The sequence below is a fragment of the Simochromis diagramma genome, unplaced genomic scaffold (genome assembly GCF_900408965.1).
Source record: "Simochromis diagramma unplaced genomic scaffold, fSimDia1.1 OVJJ01000816.1, whole genome shotgun sequence".
In the NCBI taxonomy this organism is placed as follows: domain Eukaryota; kingdom Metazoa; phylum Chordata; class Actinopteri; order Cichliformes; family Cichlidae; genus Simochromis; species Simochromis diagramma.
The window spans coordinates 14,263,755-14,276,084 of NW_024386908.1; the positions used below are offsets into that span (position 1 = coordinate 14,263,755).

The window sequence follows — 12,330 nt, forward strand, 5'->3', positions numbered from 1 at the left end:
ATATACTCAGAAACGCTTTGCACACACCAAGTGCTTTTACTTGCGCTTGCAAAACTAACACTATTAACAGACAAATACTTAGCGGTGTTTCCACTCCAGCAAAGATCTTTTATAGAACTAGCAGGCAAATGACCCCAGGCACGATCTCATGTGCATGAAACCCTTGTTTGGTGTGTCAGTTACAACAAAATCACTAAAGTAACAGAGACAAATGTAACAAGCCGCCTCATGCATACAGATAAAAACACTCTTTTGTTATAGGTGAAGGAGTTTTAACACACAGAGGGACCCAGTAGGACCTGAATTGTTATTGATCAAGCAGGCTAAACTATAAGCCTAAAGGATATGTTAGCTTTCTGTCAACAGTCACATGGCTGCTACAGTTTATGAAGGCCCAGCTTGTGTCACAATCAGCTTGTCAGCTCACGGTTAGTGCAGCGTTCCAATGAGATGTTCGTGTGCCCTCACTGTGAAACACTACACTACGATGCAAACACCCTTCCAGTGGACTACAAGCTGAAAAACATATAGCAGTAACAACTAGTCATCCATTCTATTTGCAGCTTTCAGTAAGTCGGTCCTTTCTGAGGGTTCGCAGACACATCACTAACCATGTGACATTAACTTGTCCTTCATTTTCAACATAAGACAATCTCTGTGACAATCTAGGATCAAGTGAATGTAGTGAAATCGTAAAAGCTGTGTCTTCAAAGTCAAAGTTTCCCTTTAAACATGTTGGTTGCATTGCTGAGGCACAGTTTCCCTAGCAACCGGTGGTTGTGTCACTTCCAGTGGACATCTTGAGTAATGTGTGGATGACATATTTCCCTCTTTAAAAAAAGAGAACAAGAGATGACGTTTTATCAAACTCACGTTTCATATTTTATGAAATCGTAAAGTATTATGAGTATGGCCATGGATTGGTGGTGGATACATCTTTTTAGTTGGTTCTATAGTGTAGTGGTAATCACATCTGCTTTACACGCAGAAGGTCCTGGGTTCAATCCCCAGTGGAGCCAATGACAATTTTCATAAGTCATACTAAACTATAACCAAAAAGGATTTTCTTACTTTCCTGTCGAAGGTGCTGTAGTTTCTGAATCCCAAGTGTGAAAAGTCCAACTTGTACTTGTATGTGGTGCTCCACTACAAGACATTATCCTACAACTGTCTTCCTCTATGGAGAAATGTATAACATATATAAGAGACAACACTATTAAGGAGGTTGGCTGATTTAAATAAGAGATGATGAATTTTGAAGAATGTTTTTGGCTGCAGGACAAGTTTCTATTGACTGATCCAAGACTGTGTTGCTAAACGTCTTTAGGGGAAACTGCATGTATAAAGTATATGCACACAGCACATCTGTTTAGTGCTGCAAGAAGTGAACTTGGTATGTGTTGTTGGCGTGTTCTGATTTTGCAGAAAGGCAAGAAGCAGATGCAATCATCACCACCTCCTTTAAAAGAAGGGAAAAGATGCAGGTTAGCCACTGTTTAAATAGAATATTAAAACACAATATGACTTTGTGCTATCTCTCTATATTTTATGTATGTTGACAGTTTCTTGCATCTTTCTAAACTCTGCTTAGACTCCTTTGCCTGAAGAATTGTAAAATATTATTATTTCTATAGTTGTTATGAAAATATTTACTATTACTGGTCAATGACAGGTGTCGGTGGATTTAAAAAAAAAAAAATGTTTTCCTTTAGTAAAAGTAGCATTACAAGTCTATGTAAAGTCATTAGCATGTACCCCAGCACATTTAACTTAAAGCGTTAAAGGTAAACATACTTATTCTGCAGAAAAATATTTCCAATTAGTGTTCAATGGCTTAATATTACTGGTGCAGATGTTGAAGGATGGTCTTATTTTAAATGTTTTATATAGTTGTTGTTGTTTTTTATCTACAGTATGAATTATATTCTATAAAATGTTATGTTTGTGGTGTGGCTGACCTGTATTATGTATGTATAAAAGTGGCTTTTAATGAATTCAGATAAACAAACCTACACATTGATTGTTAAAAAGTTTTAATAACATTTTATATCTACAGAATGACACATTAACTGTCAATATCTGAAGTGGGATTAAAAGTATTAATGGAAAAAAAAAGGTAAAATGTATATTCCCCAAACTGTATAGGCGAAAACCTCAATGTGATTGCTTTGGTCATTAACATATTGCTGCAGTTGTAGGAAATGACAGCTCTGTAAGCTGTATTTAAGATGTGAAATGTGTATCTAGCTCATTTCCTTCTTAAATAAAGGGGGGAAAGTGGCCTGCTTCTGGTGGAGATTTCTTCCTGTTAATAGGGAGTTTTACCTTCCCACTGTCAACAATTGCTTGCTTGTAGGGGGGTCAACAAATTGTTGGGGTTTTCTCACTATTATTAAAATGGCAAAAGCTTAGACGCTAAAAACAGGAACCAGTTGGTGGTGGGCATCTTTTTATACAGTTTATGGTGCTGGCTAAGGGTGCAGACACAGAGATGGGCAGTTATAGCAAACAGCTGGTTAGCTTTGCTTATCATAAAGACTGTAAACAAGAGGGTGTAGGAATCTACTGGAATTTTAAAAAAAAAAATCACAAATTAAGACCTCTGAATGTCATTTATTTAAATGGATGTCAAAACAACAAAATGCAAATCACTTAAATTGACATTCTTTTTACAGAAGCACAAACTATGAAATAATAAAATCTACAGATCTGGGAAGTTGGGTGACTATCTCAGCGACCATCAAAACTGGTAAACCAAAAACTGCTAATTGTTTTTTGTTTTTGAACTCTTTGAGTCACAAAGGAATAAATGGGAGTTCTTTGAATAGTTTTACGCAGCATAAAAGAAATTAAACTCAAAGCAAAAAAGCAGAGAGGTTTATAGCAGAATTTAAGCTGTGGTGTTACTGAATCTTTGCCTTTACATGCACCCAAACAGAGATCGGCTCCCCTCAAGGACAATGCAGCAGATAAGCACCTAGCCCCTCATTATCACTCTCAGCCCAAACAGCAGGGTGTTGCCTGGCTGGACAGCATTTCATCTAAAATGAAGCCAACATTTGTTGCTGCCTGCCACAGTCCCTGATCTTCAGCCTCTGGAACCCTCAAACAATTGTTTATTCATTTCAGGGAAGAAGACTGGACAAGGATGTGACTGCTACAGGAAGAGAAAGGAGAGCAGTGGACGAACATCCTTCACTTTTGTTTTCCATCTTTTGGCTCGCTGGTTTTGTTTTGTTTTGTTTTTTGCATTTCCAGAAAAAATGCCAAAAACTAGGCTTGAAGCCGATTTTCTAAGCATACATTTGGGTGCATTCACATGCTTCCATGTGTTAATTGCACTGTGTGTTTGTCTGTTCATAAAAGGCGTCACGAGGAGAGGAGGGCATAAAGTGCAAGTGATGACAAAATGCATCCTGGCCTAACACCTCAGTGTTGGTGTGATTTGGAGACCTAGCGAGGCAGAGGTGTTAACAGAGGAAAAGCAGGTGGTAGGCTCCACTGTGTGTGTGTGTGTCTGTGTGCATCAGTGCTGGGCCATGAAGGAAGAAACCCCACACGCTCAGTTACACAATTTAAAAGATTCATAAAAAACTGTTGTGCAAAAATATTTCAGACGCCTGTTGTGTTCTGGATCGAATTTACTTAATTTACCATCACAGTCCTTCAGTTTTTAAATAACCGCAGAATCAGATTCACAGCAGTGTAACTGAATCAAAGCAAGAGCTTGTTAAAAAGAGGGAAAACAAACCAATACAGCTGCCAACATAGTGCACATTTCCTTTATGTGATACTTTGTGCGCTAAAAATTACAATAAAGTTCACACTGTAGGAAAATTCAATTCCTTTTCTTAATTTTCTGCAACCATGCACGGATTACTTGCCTTTACACGCACCTCTACTAAAATCATTATATACCATTTTTAAAAAGATAACCGTGCACAACAAAGTCATTAGCAATCCTAAACCTTTATGAAAGGTTTGGATTCTGCACGGCTAAGCGTAGACCATATAAAAAGCCAAAGCACAATACAATAAACTCACTATGTAGAAAGCTAGTCGTCACTTGATTTATGATTTGTTGTTGTGTTCATTTTGTAAGCATTCGTCCAATTTAAAGCGAAATATGTAATGAAGCTGGGCATGTTTGACAGTCTAAAGAGCTCATAATACAACTCTGTTTTTCACAAGTACATAAAGCATTAGTAAATGATTTATTCCACTTTAGTAAAGCCATTTTTGACAGATTGAAGTGTAGTAATACAACAAATACATATATATATATATATATATACATAGCCAGCAAAGAAAGCGTATATTTCTTGTCAATTGTCCCACTGGGGACTGAACCCAGGACCTTCTGCATGAAAAGCAGATGTGATTACCACTCAATATAGAACCAGTACATACAAATAGCATCACCACCAAGACTTTGTATGTGAAGGCCAAAAAAAAAAAGGAGAAAAACAAAAGAAAGTAGTTTGGGAGTGAATCACTAAAGGTCTGAACTTAAATCTGATTTAGATGCTTTGGGGATGACCTTAAACAGTCTGTTCATGCTATGATACTCTCAAGTATACCTGAAAGTTTTGATAGCCTTTCATTCACTTATTAAATGAAATCATCATTTAAAATCTGCTTTCTTTTTGTTTTATTTACTCAGGCTATCTTTGCCTTATATTAAAGTTGGATGATCTGAAATGTCAAAGTTCAACAAAGGACAAAAAAGAAAAACATTTTGACAGTGCTGGAAGTGAAGGATTAAAATTGAGTTTGAGAAGTAAGATGAAAGGAGTCCAGATTCAGCTTCAAGTGTTACTGAGGAGTTATTATTATTATTTTTTTTATATACATCCAACAGGCCTCTGTGGGTACAGCAAGCTCGGGAACCACTCTCACAACTTACTGTATGAAAAGTAGTTTATGTTATGACAGTTTACTCTTCCCTTTGCAGTCTATTTAAACAGTTATGCACGGTATACACATTATTGTGGAAAAACCAGAGATGGAGACCAATTTTGCCATTAGAGAGAGAGAAATCAGGTGCAAACATTGATCCCAGCCCAGCGTTTTCCTCTTCCCACCTCTGTTCCCTACAGCTTTCTGCATTATCTGCATTATCTGCATTAGGTTAGTCTGTGTTCTCAGGCATTTCAGAAAACAGCCATTTCCACAGGTGCAGTATGTCCCTGATGTAACATTATGGCCTTCAGAGGTGAGGTTGCAGGCAGGGGCAGAAAATAAACAGTAGTAAACAACAGTAGCAGTAGGGAGTGGGCTTCCCTGCTGTGTTGATTATTGGAGGGCTATAAACAGGCCTGATCCCCTCCGGGAGCTCTCCGAGTGGGAACGACTGTTGCTGACTGCCTACAGAGAGGCCAACAACATCTGGGCCTCAGCTCACCTCATCATGCCTCCCGTTGCTGTGCAAGACTTGAGTGTGCCTGTGCATCGGCGCTGGCGGGAAGGAATAAACACGGATAGCAGTAACAAGCAGTCAACACAACCTGAGGAAACAATGCTGCAGTTTTATGTAAAAATACCGTCCCGGACAAAAACTGGCTACAGAGAAGCAGGCACCATGTAAATTAACTGTGCAGGGTATTCTTATCACAGTAAATAAGACTGCAAAATTACAATAAAACCACCAACCAGGATAATGAAATCTGAAATTTTGGCACACAGAGCCGGGCTTCATTGTTCAGCATTCATCAAATCAGTGTTGGGACACACTGTGGGGTCGCAATATCTCATTTCTAATAACAAACCAGCATGGGCCTGGAACAATAATCAACATTTGCATGAGTATTTACTTACACAGTAGAGACAAAAGGAGAGGGGGAAAGCAAATTTAGATTAAGAAGAAATACCGGAGCCTGACAATCAGTTTTCCAAGCAAGACAACACATGTGGTATCATGCTGGCAAAAACTGGTAATGTATAATCTTCTCTATGCATTCACTGAATGCATATTATCTGAGCTATAAGATGCTTTCTGACCAGCTGAACACTCTCTCAGGGCTTTTAGTGGTAGAGGGGAGAAATGTGTTACTTTTCAATGCTGTATTATAGCACCATCTACTGGTGGAATGTTGCAATTGTAGTATAAAAATTATAAACAAAAAGAACACAAACATCTTGGAATGCAGAAATAAAAACTGGCCCTTGGTTTTTTTGTATTTTATTGTCTCCTGGTGTCTTCATGCGTCTTCTGTTTTCTTAACGTTTTGACGGCTGAAGATTACACACAAAAAATTATCTTGCATCACACATTTGGTTGTTTCGCCTAATTAATAATGCTTTGTGTTGGTATTGTACTGCTTTAAATCATCAGTAAGGCCCAAAAAGGCGTTATATAAAGGTCCAGTTAGACATTTTTACACACCAAGTTAATCAATGAGAGATTTGGAAGCATTATGCTCTTTGTTAATATTTTTTGCTTATGGCTGGTTTTGTAGGGGAGTCCTGCAGCCAATGATACTGCACACACCCATATAAAGGCTCAACCATGTCCATAGAATTTTAAATAGAGATGTGATATTGAATCAGATTTAAGACCAGCAAGTCATCCCAAAAGAAAAGGGAAGCATTTCCCTGTTTTTGCCATTAACATCCATATAACCTATATGAAGAGTCGCCCCCTGCTGGATATTACAATACATGCCCGTTTTAGGCACATTTTCACTCACTTTCTACAAGTTGCATCTTTTACAGTCTGTGCACGTTATCACACAGCTAATCAGTGTGACTGTCAATATTATCTGGTGTCCTTTTCTTATATCAAAACATAAACATTTCTGCTGTTTAAACAAACAGTCTGTAACCTTTCTGAAGACCTATGTAGTGAACTTAGCACTACTAAATAGTTAAGACCAGTGGTAAATAGCAAACGACTGGGATAAATGCAATAGTTGCAGGTAATTTCTGTGACCACATTAGCAGTAAATACTGTTGGTAGCTTCAGAGAGTTACCTAATATGAGAGCCATGGTTCAGATTGAGTAACATCACAAGTACTAGAGACTGTCAGCAAAAACAAATGCAGCTGCACATAGGTAATCGTCTGTGATATTGTTTCCCGCTGATTGAATGTACTTAAGCTATTGTGAATAGAAAGTGGCTGCAGGTGCCTAGCAACCAAAACAAATCAGTGGAACAGTTGTAAGATGACAATAACCAGGTGTGATAACCGTGGAACAGAGCAAGTCAATAAATAAAATCACAAATTTGTTTTCTTTGTTCCTCCAATTTATTATGAAAATGTACACGGGGATTAACGGTAGGACTTCTGGTAGCGGGCGCGAGCTCCAGGTCCACCGAACTTCTTGGACTCGCAGCGACGTGGATCGGCAACCAGCAGGGTCCTGTCATACTGGATCAGGATGTCCTTGATCTCCTTCTTGGAGGCCTCATCCACATCTGCAGTAAAACAAATACAGATTAGTCCAGATTAAGATTCAGAGTAATATGCAGTCTAGCCAAATGTTCTTCACTGGTTCGACTGTTTGCAGATTTCCATAACTGCAGTAACTTTTTCCTTGTGCTACGTTTCAATATTTATTATGAACTTGTTAGAACTACAGAATTTCCAGCTGTTTCATATCCACAATGCAACCCTGATCTTTCCTAGTCATCAAGAGACAGTTGTACATCAATACATACAAAAATCAGATCAGGTAATAAAAACTCATTTCTACTCTCACAGCTCCTTTATAAATGTGTGTTATGTCCAACAAAACCCATATTTAAAAAGTAGTAGTTACTGCAGAATGGACGAGTACTCAAGTATCTAAAGCAGAGAATTTGGCACACACGGGGGGAATTTTACTTTTAAAAATTTACCAGATGATAGAAGTCATCTTATTTTTGATTTCCTGGCCTGCTCATGTACTCTGTGAAGTGACTTAGAATAGATGCATATTTTTAGTGAAGTAGTGTGCCACTTCTAGATTGCTTCTGAAATACCTTCCTGTGAATCTCAAAAATAGTTCATGCTGACAATGACCTGCTCTAGTGAGCACAACACAGCAGTTCTATCTCACAGCTCAGCCCACTGCTTATGATCACGCAACAATTCCAATGCAAACAATTAAATAGTCAGTCTTAGCCCAGTTTTATGCAGCATAGAGCAAACACCAATAGCTCAGCAGTAGGCTAACCTACCATAGCATTCAAAAGCCTGGAGTTGTCAAATCAGAAAAGTTCTAATGTATTTAATTGTAACCAAATTTTCTGTACTGTGTTACGGTTTACGATTTTATTAAGAAGAAATGCACCATGGGATTATCAAATACTTTCCACTTCTCACCTATGTGTAGTACTCTGGAGTGACTCTAAACATGCCTATTTACAAAAGAGTGATGTTTGTACAAAAAAAAAAAAAAAAAAAACTTCATTACTTACACTTCTGATAGTATGCAACCAGGGACTTGGAGATGGCCTGGCGGATGGCTGAGAGAGAAGAACATGTCGATGTTTAGAGCCTTTTTACAACACTAATCATAAAACATCATGAGCGAAATTATAGAGAGGGAGGAAATACTTTGCTTACCATAGATCTGTGCGACGTGTCCACCACCCTTCACTCTGACTCTGATGTCCACTCCAGCAAAACGCTCCTTACCAAGCAAGAGCACTGGCTCCAAAAGCTTACAAAAAGAATCACATATTGATGTCAAATTTATGTCATTGATGTTTCTCAAAAGGAAATCCTTTCTATCGTTTTAAAACTGAATTTTAAAATTGTTGAATTCTACATATAGTATTCTAAAATATACACATGCAACTGTAAGTACCAAAAGCAACTCCAATGCAGCTAGATTTATGCTTAAATTTAAAAAAAAAATAAAATCAATCCCATATGTACAATGTCCAACATCAACTGCCTGAAGAAAGGGCTTTCACGCTCTACTGTGACATCATTTGATGTGCACAAAATTAAATAACGACCACTTACATCACTCATGTTCACCTCTCTTGTTAGGACTCACCTTGTTCTGGAGCGTAGCAGGCTCCACCCTCTCCTCAGGTCTGCCGTTCACCTTGATCAGGCCATTCCCCCTCTTGCAGTGGGCAACTGCTGTGGCAGTTTTCTGCAACAGAAAGTTCAGATGAATACCACTGAATTTAATATATTGTACTTTGGGGGGGTTAATTTACAAAACTAAACTAAAACAAAGTAAGTTTCTTCAGCTTTAGTCAAATCTGTAAACATCAGGAGTTGATGCACGACTTCATCGGGTGGGGACAGGCTTCACAAACTGTTGTCGCTCAATTAAAGTAAAATATAAAACATAAAATGACACGAGAAAACCCACTGTGGAAAATGAAAATGGCGAAGTAAATGAGTAAATCTATGGCACATACAAACGTGTTCAATCTGGTGATACACAATTGACGTAATGTTTAACTCTTAATTTCCGCTCATTTGTACGCATCGAGATTCAATTTAAAATCCTAGGTGACAGCAACTCCGCATTTCAAGGTGATGTGACGGATTAGCGATATTTAATGGTTTGGTTAAATACGTTTTATTTGACTGTATGAGGATAAACCTGAGCTAACTCTGTCATTCAGAACCCAAACTTAACACTAGCACCAGGGCTAGCGTGGTAAGCTAAAGAAAAGCAAAACCGTCCGGTGTGTAGCACCTACATCACATCTAACAGTAATTACAAGCTTCAATGAAAGTATTATTACTACTTAATGTTATAAATACCATATAAACTGGCTTATTTACTGCGGAATTGCAGTGTAAAATCAGAGGCCCACCACCTTTTAATATCAGCCATTACAGCTACGACTAGCAAGACAAGTTAGCCGCAACCCCACACGTGGATTAAATTGCACATTTTTACTCACTTTACGTCCAAACACCTGGACGGACTCCAGAGGACCATCAGCTGGCATGTTTCTGAAACACACAAAAGACAACACTTACATTAGAAACCGGTAAACAAGTATATTTTTCTATTATTTTGCCGGATCACTCTGAAGAACATACCGTCTTCAGCTAGGGTGCCGTACGAAGAGGCCGATGGGGTTTCACATGCGGAGGTTCAGGGGCTGCTGCACGACAATGCAAGCTGTTTTGAGATAGGGCTTGCGACAGTTGATCTCGCTTTACTACCATCTAATATTGAGCAGATCGGAGAGTTTCTGCTGTTTTATTCACAATGGCAGGGAACAGAATGTACATGTGTTTGGCGTTTGATCTCACGTGTTCCTGTGTTTGTAAATCTAAAAAAACAAAACAAAGGCAGTTTTAAATATTGTCGCATGGACCTCTTGTATAATGCCGGGGGAAACAGGTATTCGGGGTGATATTTACTTTTCATCTTCCTTACATTTTTGTATCTCCTTCAACACTTTTCAACTTAGAAAACCCATTCAACCACCATTAGATTCATCTTCTTTTGCACATGTGTGCTTGTATTTTTCTCATTTTTAACTTTTATATATTTTTTTAAATTATTCAACTTTATTCAGCAAAAATCTATAGTGTATTTCAATGGAAGAATCTTCAGATTCTCATTCGACTTACTCCTCTTTCAACTCCAACTACTTCCACATACGTTGACCGACAGACTCCATTCAAACTTTAAAATTAAGCCAAGACATTGAACTATTCAGCTTGTATTTATCTTTTATTATTCTCTATACTTTTACTTCACTTCCAGTTTAAGTTTCATGCTTTTTTTTTCATCCGTTTCAGAGTCTATAATGGGTGTGTGTGGGACGGAATGTTGGAGACAGTTCAACTAGAGTGGAAGCAGGGGGAAAATTGATCTTAAAATCTTCTCTTTCAACTGCTGCTGTGTCCACAGCATTCGGTCTATAGCCATCATTTTACCCTCAAAACGTAGCCATCATTGCCCTCTTTCATCCAATGTTGTTATTATTGTAGTAGATGTTATGGTTCTTTCATAAATGTCACCAACGCACAGCTTCCTCCATCCAACTCTTCCACAAAGTCCAATGTTAAAACGGCTCCCAAAATTTGTCTGAAAATCACAAGTACAGGCTGTCTTTACACTGTCACCACGTCCATATAATAAATTTGACAGACATGAGAACTCCTCGGGTGGGTATGGCGGACGCCCAGTCATTGCCTGTGCCTGTTCTGGTTCCCCGGGTGAGGGCAACTGTGACCTTGCTGACTCCTGCACCCATTTCAGTTCCTCGGGTGGGAGCAGCAGAGGTCCAGCTTGCTCCTGTGCCTACACCGGCTCCCAGGGTAAAGGTAGCCAGAACCCAGCAGTTTCCTTTATTGAAAAATTGCATCTCAATTTTATACTTTACAAAATCATCTCGGGGGCCAGATTAAACCTATTTGCAGGCCTGATCCGGCCCGCGGGCCATACGTTTCATACCCCTGCTTTAGCTAGAAAAGGACACTGGTTTTTCAGCAGGACTTGTAGAAACCAGAATGTAATTTAAAGGTGTAGATGGCAGCTGCAGCCAATTGACTGCTGCAGCTGCAGTAAGAGCACTGGACATGAATTAGCACATTGTGGATCTCTCATCATTGCTGTGGCTTTGAAGTTGAGCAAAACTGATGGTAGAAGTTTCTTCTGAATTCTTCAATTCAGGGTTCTGAGTGCAACCCATTTGAACAAGCTACCCAGAATGCATTGCAGCGTGAGCCATGGCGGCATGTAAGTCAAATAATTAGTTTTTAAAAATACATATATAAAACAAAAACCATATAAACTATATAAAACACTGGTGCTTGTATATGTTGGTGATTGAGACTTATATAGCGCAGAAAAGAAACTATATAAGAACCAGTCACATGGAACACATGGAATTATCATTGATCGTGGAGATTAAAATTAATGATATATTTTTATGTGGTTCAGCCACAACTCAACTAAAACCTCAGCCAGTGATAGGTAGGCCAACTTTTGGACCGTCCACTTGTCTGTATGACTGCCGCAGTACGTACATCACATTTGCACACTATCAGAAAGTGCCAAACAGCCCTGGTGGAGTGAGGAGCTGTAAGGAGAAGCAGATGCTCTGTTTATATTCTAAAAATGTTTTAAGCTTGTTTCAAAGATTCTGTACAGCAGCTTTAAATGTTTTCCAAAAGCACACATACACTTATCAGTGTTTCTCAAACTTTTACAGTGTGTACCACTGAGGAAAATGTCAAGCTCTCCTACGTACCACTATGAAAGCATTGAAAGTCATAAATCTTACAACACCACATTAGTATCTGCAGTAAAGATTTTTTCATACATTGTTATACATTCTACAACAGGCCAAAGTTGCCTCCATTTTTATATTCTTTTTTTAATATTTTGTAATAATTTATTTGTAATAATTT

At 38.5% G+C, this 12,330-nt stretch overlaps 1 protein-coding gene and 1 non-coding gene across 2 annotated transcripts; one reads left to right on the top strand and one right to left on the bottom strand.

Moving 5' to 3' along the window:
- The first annotated feature begins 946 nt into the window (after window positions 1-946).
- Window positions 947-1,019, top strand: trnav-uac. The gene has a single exon. It is a non-coding gene; the product is annotated as a tRNA-Val (tRNA).
- Window positions 1,020-7,225: 6,206 nt separating this feature from the next.
- On the bottom strand, window positions 7,226-10,078 carry rps16 (ribosomal protein S16). Its single transcript, XM_040036068.1, has 6 exons — window positions 10,003-10,078; window positions 9,861-9,912; window positions 8,990-9,091; window positions 8,551-8,647; window positions 8,403-8,450; window positions 7,226-7,418 (listed from the first exon to the last, which is right to left on the bottom strand). Exons 2-6 carry the CDS (start codon window positions 9,906-9,908, stop codon window positions 7,273-7,275), a joined length of 441 nt encoding a protein of 146 aa, XP_039892002.1. The 5' UTR covers window positions 9,909-9,912; window positions 10,003-10,078; the 3' UTR covers window positions 7,226-7,272.
- Window positions 10,079-12,330: the final 2,252 nt, after the last annotated feature.

Excerpts from the sequence above, each read along its gene's own strand:
- rps16 (XM_040036068.1), bottom strand. The coding sequence starts at position 9,908 with ATGCCAGCTGATGGTCCTCTGGAGTCCGTCCAGGTGTTTGGACGTAAA. Across the intron at positions 8,648-8,989 it reads CTGCTACGCTCCAGAACAAG|CTTTTGGAGCCAGTGCTCTT; the intron begins GTGAGTCCTAAC and ends TCTTTTTGTAAG. Across the intron at positions 7,419-8,402 it reads GGTTGCATACTATCAGAAGT|ATGTGGATGAGGCCTCCAAG; the intron begins GTAAGTAATGAA and ends GTTTTACTGCAG.